The following is a 14,158-nucleotide window of genomic DNA, read 5'->3' on the forward strand; positions in this document are numbered from 1 at the left end:
AGCTCTTTCAACCACTTCAATTCCTTAACAGTTTCAGACATCGCTCGATATTCAGCCTCTGCAGATGATAAGGAGACATTGTCTTGTTTCTTTGCACGCCATATAACCGGAGACTCGCCAAGAAATATGATATAGGCGCTTATAGAACGTCGTGTAGTAGGACAAGATGACCAACACTACAAGAAAATAGCTCTATTGCAACAGAAAAATTGTAACATTCGTTTTCGTTATTAATTTGCTATGATTATTGCAATATTTTTCCAATAATGAATATTTGTTACAATTTCCTTACAAATTCATTGCAAAATAACAACTAAAACTAACGTTGCATGTTTTCGTTAGTAAATTGCAACCTCTTGCAACATAAACAAATATCTTGTAAGTTTCGCAAGAAACTTTCAACACTTTTGAATCGTTGCTAATTTGCAAAACAAAAATATAAAAAAATATGTGGGAAAATATGTGACTGATTATATTTTTCTATTATATGTTCTTTAATAGAAAAAGTTTTAAAGAATTTATGTTAAGTACAAAAATATATAATATAATTTTATATTATATATTTAAACATGTCACTACAAAAAAAAGTGCAAGTTGTATCTCTTAAATTGTATCATTTAAATAAGTGTTACTATTTTAAATTACTTATTTACAAATGAAGAAAATATACATTATTTAAAATCAATTATAACAACTGATGTTATTAAGAACTAATTTAACATCAATTCTGTAAAATGATATAAGATCTATTAATTTGTATTATTTAAACGAAAGTGATACCATGTTTTAAAAAATTATATCGCTTAGTTAATTGATACATTTATCTGTTTTTAACATCACTTGTTAAAATGTTACAAAACTTAACATCAATAATAAATTGATTCAAACAAAATTATGCACTATATTTTTAGTACTAATTTTAATTTGCATTATTTAGAATATTTTTCTAGTATAAAGATATTTTACAAAATCAGCCTGTGTAACTAACACTACGATTCATGTGGTTTTAGTCATTATTTTTTTATTGTGGTTTTAGTTTAATTGACCCATGATCTTCTATAACTGCTTAATGATCTCGTAAAGCATTCTATATCCCCACTCATCGATTTCTCTTCCTCTCAATTTCCTTAACCTTTTTATCAGTTCCAAAATTTTTCTGGGCTTATTGATTTACGAATAAAAATCGACGAAAATCAGATAATACAGTGAGAATTCAATAAAGTGATGTAAGGAAGGAAGGAAAGAGATAGTATCTACATATCTTACCTGCGATGAATACTTCTAAAGTGGTCAAACAATTTTCTTATACATGATTTGAAAGAAAATGGTCTGCTAATTGGACGAATCAGATAGAAAGTTCTGAAAAGGTATTATTTTTCTTTTGTTGTTCTTCTTCTAGTTTATTTCCTTCTGTTTATGTTTTAATTTTTTTTTTGTTGCAATTCATTATTTTCTTTGGCAGATGAAGAATCCCTTGTAAACTAAAGAAGTCAAGTCTTTGGGAAAAGCAGAAGATGGAAGATTCTTAAATGATAGGTTAAGTAGATGTCTTTTTTAAACTGATTCACCTTCATGCTAATGGAGATCGAAGATGAAAATGAAAAAGAAGAAGATGCCTTTTTTAATTGTTTAACAATTTTTCCTATGTGAATTCATCTTTTTATTTCGTGTTTCTTTTTCTTTGTAGACTCTATGTATATTTTTTTATTTTCTTGTCTTCAATTGTCGATAATGGAAAAAAAGTTTAAGGAAAACATTTTAAGTAATTTACCTACTGAAATTAATTTAATATCAAATTCACAAATGATAAAAAACATATTTTGATAATTGTAAATTAAATCATTATTAAAATAAAATTTATAAATTAATAATAATTTTGCTTCAGTAATTAGTAAATGATATAAATAACTAGAATCGGAATGGTATCTACTAATTTATTTAAAAATAATAATTTTTATTTCTGAATTACGTAAACAAATTTGCACCAAATGTATTATTTAAAAGTAATTATAGAAAAATTTGCAACAACATTTGTTATATCTTTTATGAAGCAAATTTTGTAACAATTTTAAACTGCAACCATTTAAATTGTACCCAAAAAAAAAAATATTTATTTTGTTGCATTAATATTACTAAATTTCAAAAAAGAAATGCAAATTTGCAATGTTGTTTACTACATATTTTACGTAGCAATGACTTGCCACCATATATGGTTACAAAATAAGTTGTAAATATGCAACAAAATTGCTATAAAAAATTGTTGCAATAATATGACAAATATTGCAACATTTTAATTTGTTGTTAATTTTGCTACGTATATGCAACAAATACGAATTTGCAACATTCAAACAGCAAGAACTCAAAATGTGTCACAATTTTATTGCAATTTCATATTTGCAACAATATATGAGCATATTGCAACAATATATCAATATTGCAATATGACTATTTTTTTGTAGTGTGTCGACCAAAAAAAAAAAAATTGCTTAGGTAGATAAGTAATGTATATATATAGTGAATAGTCATTTCTTGATATATATATATATATAATATTAAGTGGTACAGTATTAAATACTTTAATATCACCAATATTTATATCCGTTCAGCTTCTCAAGAGCTCATCCGAATAATCAACCAAAGGAAGTGGACGATGATCTTCACGGAGTTCTATCCAACATCATCTCTCTGGTTTTTTCTCCTTCGTCTCCGTTTACTTTCTGCTGATTTGATTTCATTTTTCATGTTTGTAATGGACCGGCCAACAGTCTTGCTAAAACCCAGCTTTCTCTATTGTCTTTTTAAACTCTTGGATTTTAGGGCTTTAATGAATTACTAGATTTTGACCCGCCCTTTAAAGGGCGGGTATATGTTTTGTTTTATATTTTTTTAAAAATGATTTAATTTAATTTTTGTGTGTTTTATAATTATATTAGTGTTTAATATTAATTTAATTTAATATATTTTTGATGACTATATTCAATATGTCAAGTTGCATAACTATACACTTGTACCATATGTATTTCAGAAACCATTTTAAAACTTTATTCCTAAAGTTTGTAACATATTATATTTACTTAGTAGTTACCTAACATAATTTAGTCAAGAATATTTATATCCCAATCGCCCCAAAAATAAAAATCTCATACTCTATTAGACATGATCTATATACTCGAACAGTTCTTAAATTATTATATTCGAAAATTAATATCAAACTCAACCCGCAACTAAAACCGAATATTTTTTTTGAAAAATGTTTAAAGAAATATTGTTTAACATATTCTGTTATATATATATATATATATATATATTTGGGTTAAAATGGTCTTCACTAACTTTAAGTAGAATCACATTTAATAAATATTTTTTATTCGAATAACCTATTTAAAACCCGTTAAACTAAATGAGTTTATATGAATATTTATTTCTATTAAAAATTCACTTAAACCGGTTAAACTCCGTCAGTCATAAAATTAAATTTTAATAGTAACCCGCTTCCACCATTAATTAATATTAATATTAGTTAACTTTTAAAGTTTCATATGAAATATAATATCTTATGTACATCACGTCGTTTATTTTCTAAAAATTGTATCATGGAAATGGTACTTCGTTTATTTTCCAAATCACAGACCTGTCTGATAAATTCAAAACTTTATTTGAAAGAAAAAAATAACTGTTTTTGGTAGGAACAGTTACAACGTAGATTTTAATAACTTTTAGAAGGTGGTTATCTAAGGTGGTTATATGATATTTAGATAAATCATTTAAATACAGTTATAAAATATGTTGGACCCAATTAATATCAATTGGATATGTTGAAGAATTAATAGTATTGATGATTCAGTTGCACAAAAACAAAAATCTTCGACCTATAACCTTCCTTTTTCGATCCATAACCTTGAAATGTATAAGAATATCGAAGTCAAAATTTGAAAATATACAAGAACTTAACGTTATACATATATATATAGGTAGTGTATATATACCCTCGTATTATGGCATATCTAATGGTACTTCCACGTACTTATCACATGGGTGATGCACTGATTCCATTTGATAAACGGGACATACCATTTTCCATAGTAGGTATAACTGTATAAATTTCATAGTTTGATATAAACGTACTTGTCAATGACGTTACGCCAAATTATTATAGGGAACAACAAAGTTAGAAGTACGGAAGTAATATGAAACAGTACTTAATCTTAGGGATAATCTTATCACTACAAGAAAACAGACGTATACCGACGGACAAAACCGTCGGAATGTCGTCGGAATAGGGCTATTCCGACGACATTCCGACGAAAGTGGTCGTCGGTTTCAGTTGGTCGGAAAAAAAAAGTTCGTCGGAAATCCATCAGACAGTCCGACGATTATCTGACGGATAGCGATGAACCCGATTCTGACGGAGTTCCGACGCCCTTCCGATAAGGAATTCCCTCGGAATCCGTCGGAGTATTCCGATCACTGTATTCATCGGAAACTCATGATTCCGACGACGACAAAATGCATCAGAATATTCCGACGAACATAGTCGTCGGAAATTCCGACGAAAAGAGTTGTCGGTATATTCCGACGAAACATGTCGTCGGTATATTCCGACGAAAAACGTCGTCGGGATATTCCGACGAAAGGATCCGTCGGAATAATCCGACGACATGTTTCATCGGAATATACCGACGGAAAGGGTCGTCGGAATATACCGACGGACTAATTTCGTCGGAATTTCTGATATATATATTTTATTAATTAAATTTATTTTATTATTAATTTTTAATTTTTAAAAATATTAAAATTAATTTAAACAAAAACTGAAATTAAGAAACTAATAATAATATTATAGAAAATAAGTTTTAATACAATCTGAAAAAAAAAACATTTAGAAAGTTTTAAATTAAAAAACAAAAAAAACTACTGATCCGGGAACAAACGATCCAACTTCTGCATTATCTCGAGGTTGGACTTCTTCTGATCCGCCAACTCAGCAAGGATTGTAGCATTCTGCTCCTCCAATGCTCCAATCCGTTGATCCTTGTTCTGTAGCTGCTCTAGAATCAATGGATCGGCGTACGGGACTTGAGATGAAGAAGTCGGACACGAAGAAGCACGACGGGCCAATCCTACCAAACGACCCTTTTTTTTAGGGACCGCCTAGAAAAAATTTAAGTTAGTAAAATATAGTAATAGAAAAAAATATAAAATTAATAAATAAAGTATTAAAAACAAATATAAGAATAGAAAAAAAAAATTACCTTTTCAACCAGCTCGTTGATTTGCAGTCGGGACATGTTGTTCGAAGCACCCGTAGAATCGTCGTCAGAAAGAGGCTGCTGAGAAGCTAGAAAAGCTTCTTTTTGAGATTCCACCATCTCAATGACCTCTCTGATCACCGGATCCTGAATTTCACCCGTCCCTTTGTTGGTGTACGCCTCCTTAATGACGACGAGATGATCGACGGGATTACCATCGTTTTCTTGAATCTAAAAAAAAAAGTGTTAGGTAATGCATATAAAAAATTATTTAAGTAACTAGAAAGACAAATAAAAAAAAAACTTACCAGTTGATCCTCCTTAGAGGACATACTGCAAGCGCCGAGGTTGTGCACGTAAATACCTTTCCCGCCACGATCGCTGTTCCGGTTGGCGGAGTTCTGTAGAGACTTCTCTATAGTCTCTTCCTTCTCCCAGTGCTGGATCAATTGGGTCCACACCGTCCCGCTAAGTAACCGGGGCTTCCTCTCATCCAGCCATACTTGCTTCCACTCGTAGATCTGCTTCGTGTAGACGGTCTGGGCTTTGCGGCTGAATGCCTGACGGACTGTTTCCGTCAGGCCGGAGTCCCAAGTAAATTCTTGCTACAAAAAACACACAATTTGATTAGTACATATAAAATATAAAAAAATTAAAAATGTTTTAAAAAAAAACTTAATAGTTACCGCGAACTGACGAAACCACAGCTCGCGTTCCGCGGAAGGGATCGAAGTCCACTTGTCATATCCCGTCTGGAGCATCGAATACATCATCTGGGTGATGCTCCCGCTAATCCCACTGGTCGACTTGTTGAACCTTTAAAAAAAAATGTTAGATTAAAAGGGAAAAAAATAATTGTACAAATGAAATAAAAATACTAACCAAGTCGAGTGTCCCATTCGTGGGTATTGTTCGAGAACCGGGAGATGCTCTCGACCTGGTTGTTGAACCAATATTTCAACTGGCATGACCCCCGGGTCATGTGGAGCGGCTGCAGGAGCTGGAGCGGGAGCCGGAGCGGGAGCCGGAGCGAAAGGAACCGAGTTTTGTTCGTGAGACGACGAACCCGATGCACGGGAACTGCTCACCGAACTAGCTCGGCCACGGGGTGCGGAACGACGAGGTCGGACACGCCGACGAACACTCGAATCATCAGACCTAGAAAATAAAATTAATATATTAGTCAAAACATATATATAAAAAATTAAAATTCTTTTTTATCTATAAAAAAATTAAAAATGGTTTTATAAATACATAAAAATAATTAAAAATCGTTTTTATCTATAAAAATATTAAAAATATTTTTATCTACACAAAATTAATTAAAAATCGTTTTTAGCTATATAAAAATATTAAAAATAGTTTTTATCTACATAAAATTAATTAAAAATCGTTTTTATATATATAAAATATCAAAAATAGTTTTTATATACATAAAAATAATTAAAAATCGTTTTTATCTATATAAAATATTAAAAATCGTTTTTATCTATATAAAATATTAAAAGTTTTTTATCTTCATAAAAATATTTTATCTGCATAAAAACGTTTTTATAAACTTTTATAAATATAGAAAAAAGTTGTTAGAAATATTAAAAATAGGAAAAACGTTTTTAAAAAATCAACAAATCCAATATATAAACCAAAAGAAAAAACAACAAATCCTAAAATCAAACACCCTAAATCCTAAACTATCCATTCAATTTCGAACATGCAAATCAATCAAACCTCAAATCCTAAAATCTAACATCCTAAACTCAAAAAAAAATGAAAAAGATAGAGATTGAGATGATACTTACATGGTGGGATGGATTCACGGAGGTGGGGACGCCGGTGGGATGGATTCACGGAGGTGGGGACGCCGGATTCGCGGTGAGAATCGCCGGAGAAGAGAGAGAAAACGGAGAAGATTTAGAGAGAGAGAGGCGAAAATGGTGAAGAAGGAAGAAGGATTGGTTTTTATTTAAAGGAACCGACGGACCCGTGTCCGTCGGTATGTCGTCGGAAAAAGAATAAAATATTAAATGCGCGGTTTAATGAAATATTCACGCGGTCCACTCGAAATTTTCACGCGGTTTGTAATTTCGGGAAACTAACAAACCGACGGAATTCCGACGAACATAGATCCGTCGGAATGGGGCAGGTCGTCGGAATTCCATCGGTATATTCTGACCGAATTCCGACGACTTAGGGTTTAGGGTTTAAAAACAAGTTTCTTACTGATCAAATCCAAAACTTTGATAATAAATAGACTATTTAAAAAAGATTAACTATAATAAGGTTTTCAAATCCAATTTTTACACACAATTGTGTTTTGTAGTGTAAGTTTATATTAATATGAATGAAAGTATATGAGTATTAAGATGAGATGTTATGAAAACAATGATATAAATATATAATTATTTAAATAATTTGTAAAAATCGAACGGTTGATATGTAATATTATATTAAACATCTAATATGTGTTATTAAAGTAGTTTCGGTATCCAAATATAGATATATTATGATATAAAAATTTCAAATATTCAGGTCGTCGGAATTCCGTCAGAGTTTTCCGATGGAATTCCGACGAATTTTGTTAAATCCGTCGGAATTCCATCGGAATATTCTGACGGAATTCCGACGAATGGCTAAACCCTGAATTAACCACGAGTCGTCGGAATTTCATCGGAATATTCCGATGGAATACCGACGGATTTTGTTAATTAAAAAAAAAAAAACTAATCATACAACTAAGAAAACATAAGTCCTAATCAGAATCTTCAGAATCTGTAGAATCTTCAGAATCTTCGTCAAACTCGCCAATCTCAGCTTCTGGCTCCGAGTGTACAACAGCATCAATTCCAAACTCGTTAAAATTCTCAACGAGTTCAACCTCTGCCAAATCTTCAACTGCACTCACGTTGCTGGTAGAGTTTGGTTGTAATGGATCATTATCAGAAGGTCCGTTTACTCGTCCTCTTGGGTTGATTTGCCGTAGTAGACATCGTCACCGGAAGAAGAGGAAACACCTCCATCATAAGTTGTCCTAGAATGACCTTTTTTTGCAAAGGCATATCCTCGTGTACAATATTTTGGATATGATTTGACCACATAGTTTGGTCCCCGCACAAACTCGCATATCCAATCATCGAACACAAAACCTCTGGCCAAACCATCAGTCACCTATAAAATAAAATATATATATGAGTGAAATGTTTATTATTTTATACTAAATATATATGAGTAAAATGTTAATTATTTCATATATGTTATGACTCACATAATTAAGAAGCCATGCAGCAAATCCGTTATGTCTGAGTTGTTGAAGCTCTTCTTCTGTGGCATGTCTGTAAGTCATACGCAACTCTGCCATATAAACACTATATAAAAAGATATTATTCATATGAAATAAAACTTATTGAAAATTAATATAACAATTTAAATGAAAAATATATTTTTACCTCTCATATTGTAGAACATCTTCACAGTTGGTAAGCAAATATGTTTGCAAATGAGCGTGCTCAATCTCCGTCAGTCTCCGCTTCGTGGGTTTTCCACTTAGTCGTCCTATTTCGCTGAACATGCTTGGGACAGTAACATGATACGTTGCTTTCTCTCCTCTGTCATCATGCCGAGCAGGTCTTCGGTTTTTTGTATGCACTTCTGATGGAAAGTAGTTTTCAGCAAAGTTTGAAGTTTCTTCATTGATCACCTGTGCAATTATAGATCCTTCCACCTTGCTTAAATTTTTGATCTTCTTCTTCAGATGATGCATATAACGCTCAAAAAGATACATCCATCGGTATTGCACAGGACCACCAAGCTCCAATTCTCTTGCGAGATGAATAGCAAGATGTTCCATTACATCAAAGAATGATGGAGGAAATATCTTCTCGAGGTTGCAAAGACTAACGGGTACGTTTTCCTTCAAAGTACTAATACCCTCCTCAGTCACTACTCTGGTGCATAAATCACGGAAGAAAACACTTATCCCTGCAACTGCTTCATGAACATTACGTGGTAATAGTGCGGAAAAAGCAAACGGAAGGAGCCGCTGCATAATCACATGACAATCGTGACTCTTCAAGCCAGTAAACTTTCCTTCGCTTCTGTCAACGCAATTACCCAAATTTGATGCATAACCGTCTGGAAATTTCACTTTATCTGTAATCCAATCAAAGAACGCTTCTTTGCCAGCACCATCCAGCCGATAAATGGGAAAAGGTGCCGTACCGTTCTCATCAACGTGAAGTTCAGAACGATCACAGATATCGACTAAATCCAACCTTGACTTCAGATTATCCTTCGTTTTACCTTGGATGTTGAGGATTGTGTTCATCAGATTGTCGAAAAAGTTCTTCTCAATATGCATGACATCTAAGTTGTGACGCAATAGATGACTCTCCCAATATGGCAGATCCCAGAAAATACTCTTTTTATGCCAGTTATGTAGCTCTCCAACAGCATCGACTGGAATGTTTTCATGTCCACCTACGTCTGGCGTCCTTTGTGCACCAAAATCCCTAAACTGTGTCGCCAAATCTTTCCCACTAACTTCCGTAGGTGGATCATCAAACACCTGCTTGTTCTTCGTAAACAAAGTCTTACTCCTACGGTATGGATGATCAGGTGGTAGAAATCTTCTGTGACAATCAAACCAACATGTTTTCCTTCCGTGCTTTAGTTGGAAAGCATCTGTGCTATCTTGACAATATGGACATGAAAGCCTGCCATGTGTTGTCCATCCGGATAACATACCATATGCTGGAAAGTCACTTATTGTCCACATAAGTACTGCCCGCATATGAAAGTTTTCTCTGCACGAAACATCGTATGTCTCAGCACCAACCGCCCATAGTTGTTGTAACTCATATATTAGTGGTTGAAGAAACACATCTAGTGATCTCTTAGGATGAGCTGGCCCGGGGACGAGAATGGAGAGGAACAAAAACTCTCGTCGCATGCACAAATTTGGCGGCAAGTTGTATGGTGTCACAATCACCGGCCATAGAGAATATTGTCTTCCATGCTTTCCAAATGGGCTGAAACCATCAGTGCATAATCCCAGATAAACATTTCTTCTCTGTTCAGCAAATTCTGGATATGTTGATTGGAAATGTTTCCAAGCCTTCGCATCTGAAGGATGTCTAATCTCACCATTTGTAGAATGCTCTGCATGCCATCTCATTGCCTTCGCCGTGCGCTCACACTGATACAACCTCTTCAATCTTTCCGTCAAAGGCAAATACCACATTCTTTTGAATGGTACCGGAACTCTTCCCCTCGTTTCCTGATGACGAGGTTTCCAACAAAATTTGCATTTATCCCGATCCTTATCCGCTCCCCAGTAGATCATGCAGTTGTCGATACATACATCTATCACTTCGTACGGTAATCGAAGACCCGCAACAAGTTTCTGAACCTCGTAGTATGAACCCGGTGCAAGATTATCCTCTGGCAGAACACCTTTAACATAATCAGCTATCGCATCTACGCATTCTTCCGCCAAATTATAATCTGTCTTAATACCCATCAATCTACTTGCAGATGATAAAGGTGAATGACCATCTCTACAACCTTTATACAAAGGTTGTTTTCCTGCATCCAACATGTCAAAATATCTCCCCGATTCGAGATTTGGTTCTTCCCCTCTATAATGATCATGTACCATCTGCTCAGTACCTACACCATAATCTACATCCATTCTCGGTTCTTCTAACCAACCATAAGACTGAGGTTGTTCGCTAACAGGCTGAGGTTCGCTACTACTACCATATTCAAAACCAGTTTCCCCATGAAGATACCAAACTTTATAATTCCGTGCAAACCCTTTTCTATACAAATGTTTCCAAACTTCCCATTCTTTTATAATTCTATTGTTATTACAAGTAGAGCAGGGACATCTTACCATACCAGTATTTGCATCCGGGTGCTGTTGAACAAGCTTCATGAATTCTCCAATACCTCGAACGTATTCTTCTGTAAGCAAATTGGTGTTGGGATCCAAATGAGGTCTATCCATCCACGAACGAAAATAATCTCCAGAAGACATGATTTTTTCGAATTTCTTATGATAAGAGAGAATGAAGAGAGAATGAGGAGTGAATGAGATGAATGAGGAGAGGTTGCATTTATAGGAAAATGCTTACGGCAATCCGACGCCATTCCGACGAAATTCCGACAAATTATAAAAAATCCGTCGGAATTCCGTCGGTTTTTTTAAAATGGCTAACGGCTATAAACGGGCATATTCTTTCTCGCCAACGGTCGAGAGCTTCCGTCGGAACGGCGTCGGTATATTCCGACGGAATTCCGACGACCGTAACGGTTATAATTTTTGTCGGGCTTTCGTCGGAATTGTCGTCGGAATATACCGACGACCGCCCTTCGTCGGAAGTTCGTCGGACTGTTCCGACGAAATACCGACGAACCCGTGTTTTTGGGTTTCGTCGGTATGTCGTCGGAATGTGGTCGGAATGGTCCGACGACTTCGCTTTCCGTCGGAGTGGTCGTCAGAATTTCCCTGTTTTTCTTGTAGTGTATAAAACCAATCAAGAATATTTGATTATATGTTTTGTATCTATCTTATTAAAACAGAAACATTCTACTGGACCTAACATTTATTTTGTAAGTTTTTAAATTAAATACACCTTTATACTTTATAGTTAAACCAACATTAAATCACTAATGTTTCTTTCTTTATACTACTATCCATGTTTCCAAACAATATACTTATTTCTTTATAATACTATCAATGTTTCCAAACAATATATTTTATATACTACTATTAATGTTTCCAAAGAATACAATAATTAATCTTAGTTATTTTATATCCATCATTTTCTCTTTAAAATTTTGTAGAAACGTCATAATTTTAGAAATTACAAAATAATGAACTTTAAAATTTGGATTATAAGATTACAAATTATGAAAGTATTACAATTTCAATCGAATTAGATTACATATCGGTCGAGCTACCAGTTTGGTATGCAGAGTCAGTATGAGTCTGTATGTTTGATGACAAAAAAAAAAGATTACATATCGGTCATCCATCAGTTCAATCGGTTAGTTTCGGGTTTTAGTGACTTTTTAATATGAATATTTTAAAAAAATAAATTAAATTGTTAGATCTCCGGATTAACCGGTATAATCACAATCGGGTTGAATTTAAAAACACTGATTTAAATACAAAAATATTTTAAATACACACTCTTTAAAAGTTAACAAAATATTTGTTAAGTTATTAGTGAAAATTTTCATCGTAAAATATTCCGCGCTTCCAAAGCGCGGATCAAAATCTAGTGAATTATTATATTTGGAAACCACTTGGTCTAATATTTGATTAAAATTTTACTAACACATCTACATACATCTACATTAAAATGTGGCTTAAGTAAAAAGAACATTTTATCATCAATGGAAAAAAACTTAAGTTTTCAATAAGATATAAACAATTTATCATCAAATGTGGATGGTTCAATATAGTGCAAATAAAGCACCCAGATATCAATCTTTATAGCATATACAAAACTAGAGATTTGTCCGCACTTGTATTTTCGTTTACATTTTTGTGAAAAAAATTATTTCATTAAATTAGTTTAATATTTGATTCAATTTGAAATATTTGATTATATTATATATCTTTTATGAATTACAATTCCCGTGATTTCTTATTCACAGTCTTGTTGAAATTATCTAAATTTTCTAATACAATTGTTAGATTTAATTAACAAATCTATGCTCTGTTTTTATTTCTAAATTTTCTAATACAAATATTATTGATCATCTAGTTACATCTCTTGTGTATTTATTGTTAGATTATTTTATATTATGTCTCTGGCTCAATTATATTGATTTATACTATTATTTTCATATCCATTTATTTTATTCAAGGATTGTTTTGGAATTTATGATATAATTTTTTTAAAAAAATTTATTTAGATACAATAACCTAATATGTCTTGTTTATATATTATCTAAGATCTCTTGTTTAAATTATAGAATTTCTTTGTTCTTATATTTATTATATTATTTTATATATTTTTTTATAATTTTAAATATTATTTTCATTTTTATTATCTATTAATTCTTGATCGTGGGTCTGCATCAATATCTTATTAGTTTTAGTTACTTCTGTGATTAAAAAGAACTGTTGGATTCATTATTTTTTGTTGATCTTGGTCTCGTGGAAGGTCTCCTCATGAAGCATGTAAAAGAAATATTGTAAATTAATTATCTTATTTTATCCTTTTATGAAATTTTTCTATATTTTGAAAATTTATGTATTATTTAGTGATATTATGTATTTTTTACAAAATTTTAGTTTTTATTTTGTTTTGATTGTTGTTTGTGTGTGTGTGTGTGTGTGGGGGGGGGGGGTTTCTCATCAATTTTCAATTTTTAAGCTAAAGTTTGGTGACAAAAATGAAATATCTTTTTGTTAAACTCACTTTATTTTTTTGCTGGCCTTAAGGTTAATGAAATCTGAAAATAATATTTTCTTTTTTATTCTTATAAAAAAATTCAATGTTCTATCAGGCCATATTAATCTATTCAACTGAATTATAATTTTTACTTAAATTTTCATCAAACTCATGCTAATATTATACTATATCTTTTTAGTAAATTGTTTATTGTATTACGTGTTATATTTGGTTCTCCAAAATAATTTTTGAAAAAACTATTATATAATAATATTTGGTTACGGTTCTTCATTATTTTTTTCTTGTTAGTTTCTTAAAACTTGAAATTTGTGACTAAAACTGACAGAATATTTTTTTTTAAATTTCATTTTTTTGTTGTAGTTTACCATCAATTTTCATTTTCTGTAAATTTAAGTTTAGTGACATAAAAACTGAATAAATTTTCGTTAATTTTTCTTTTCTTTTACATTTAGCAATTTCCTTCAGTTTGATGAAATTTTAAAA

General features: G+C 32.2%; 1 protein-coding gene across 1 annotated transcript; it reads right to left on the reverse strand.

Moving 5' to 3' along the window:
• Positions 1-7,998: 7,998 nt before the first annotated feature.
• On the reverse strand, positions 7,999-11,253 carry LOC130500161 (uncharacterized). The gene is made up of 4 exons (XM_056994907.1): positions 8,693-11,253; positions 8,512-8,611; positions 8,203-8,414; positions 7,999-8,155 (listed from the first exon to the last, which is right to left on the reverse strand). Exons 1-4 carry the CDS (start codon positions 11,251-11,253, stop codon positions 7,999-8,001), a joined length of 3,030 nt encoding a protein of 1,009 aa, XP_056850887.1.
• Between the last annotated feature and the right edge of the window lie 2,905 nt (positions 11,254-14,158).

The sequence above is a fragment of the Raphanus sativus genome, chromosome 9, assembly GCF_000801105.2.
Source record: "Raphanus sativus cultivar WK10039 chromosome 9, ASM80110v3, whole genome shotgun sequence".
Taxonomy (NCBI): domain Eukaryota; kingdom Viridiplantae; phylum Streptophyta; class Magnoliopsida; order Brassicales; family Brassicaceae; genus Raphanus; species Raphanus sativus.

Excerpts from the sequence above, each read along its gene's own strand:
- LOC130500161 (XM_056994907.1), bottom strand. The coding sequence starts at position 11,253 with ATGGATAGACCTCATTTGGATCCCAACACCAATTTGCTTACAGAAGAA. Across the intron at positions 8,612-8,692 it reads GATGTTCTACAATATGAGAG|TGTTTATATGGCAGAGTTGC; the intron begins GTAAAAATATAT and ends CTTTTTATATAG. Across the intron at positions 8,415-8,511 it reads CTGCATGGCTTCTTAATTAT|GTGACTGATGGTTTGGCCAG; the intron begins GTGAGTCATAAC and ends TTTATTTTATAG.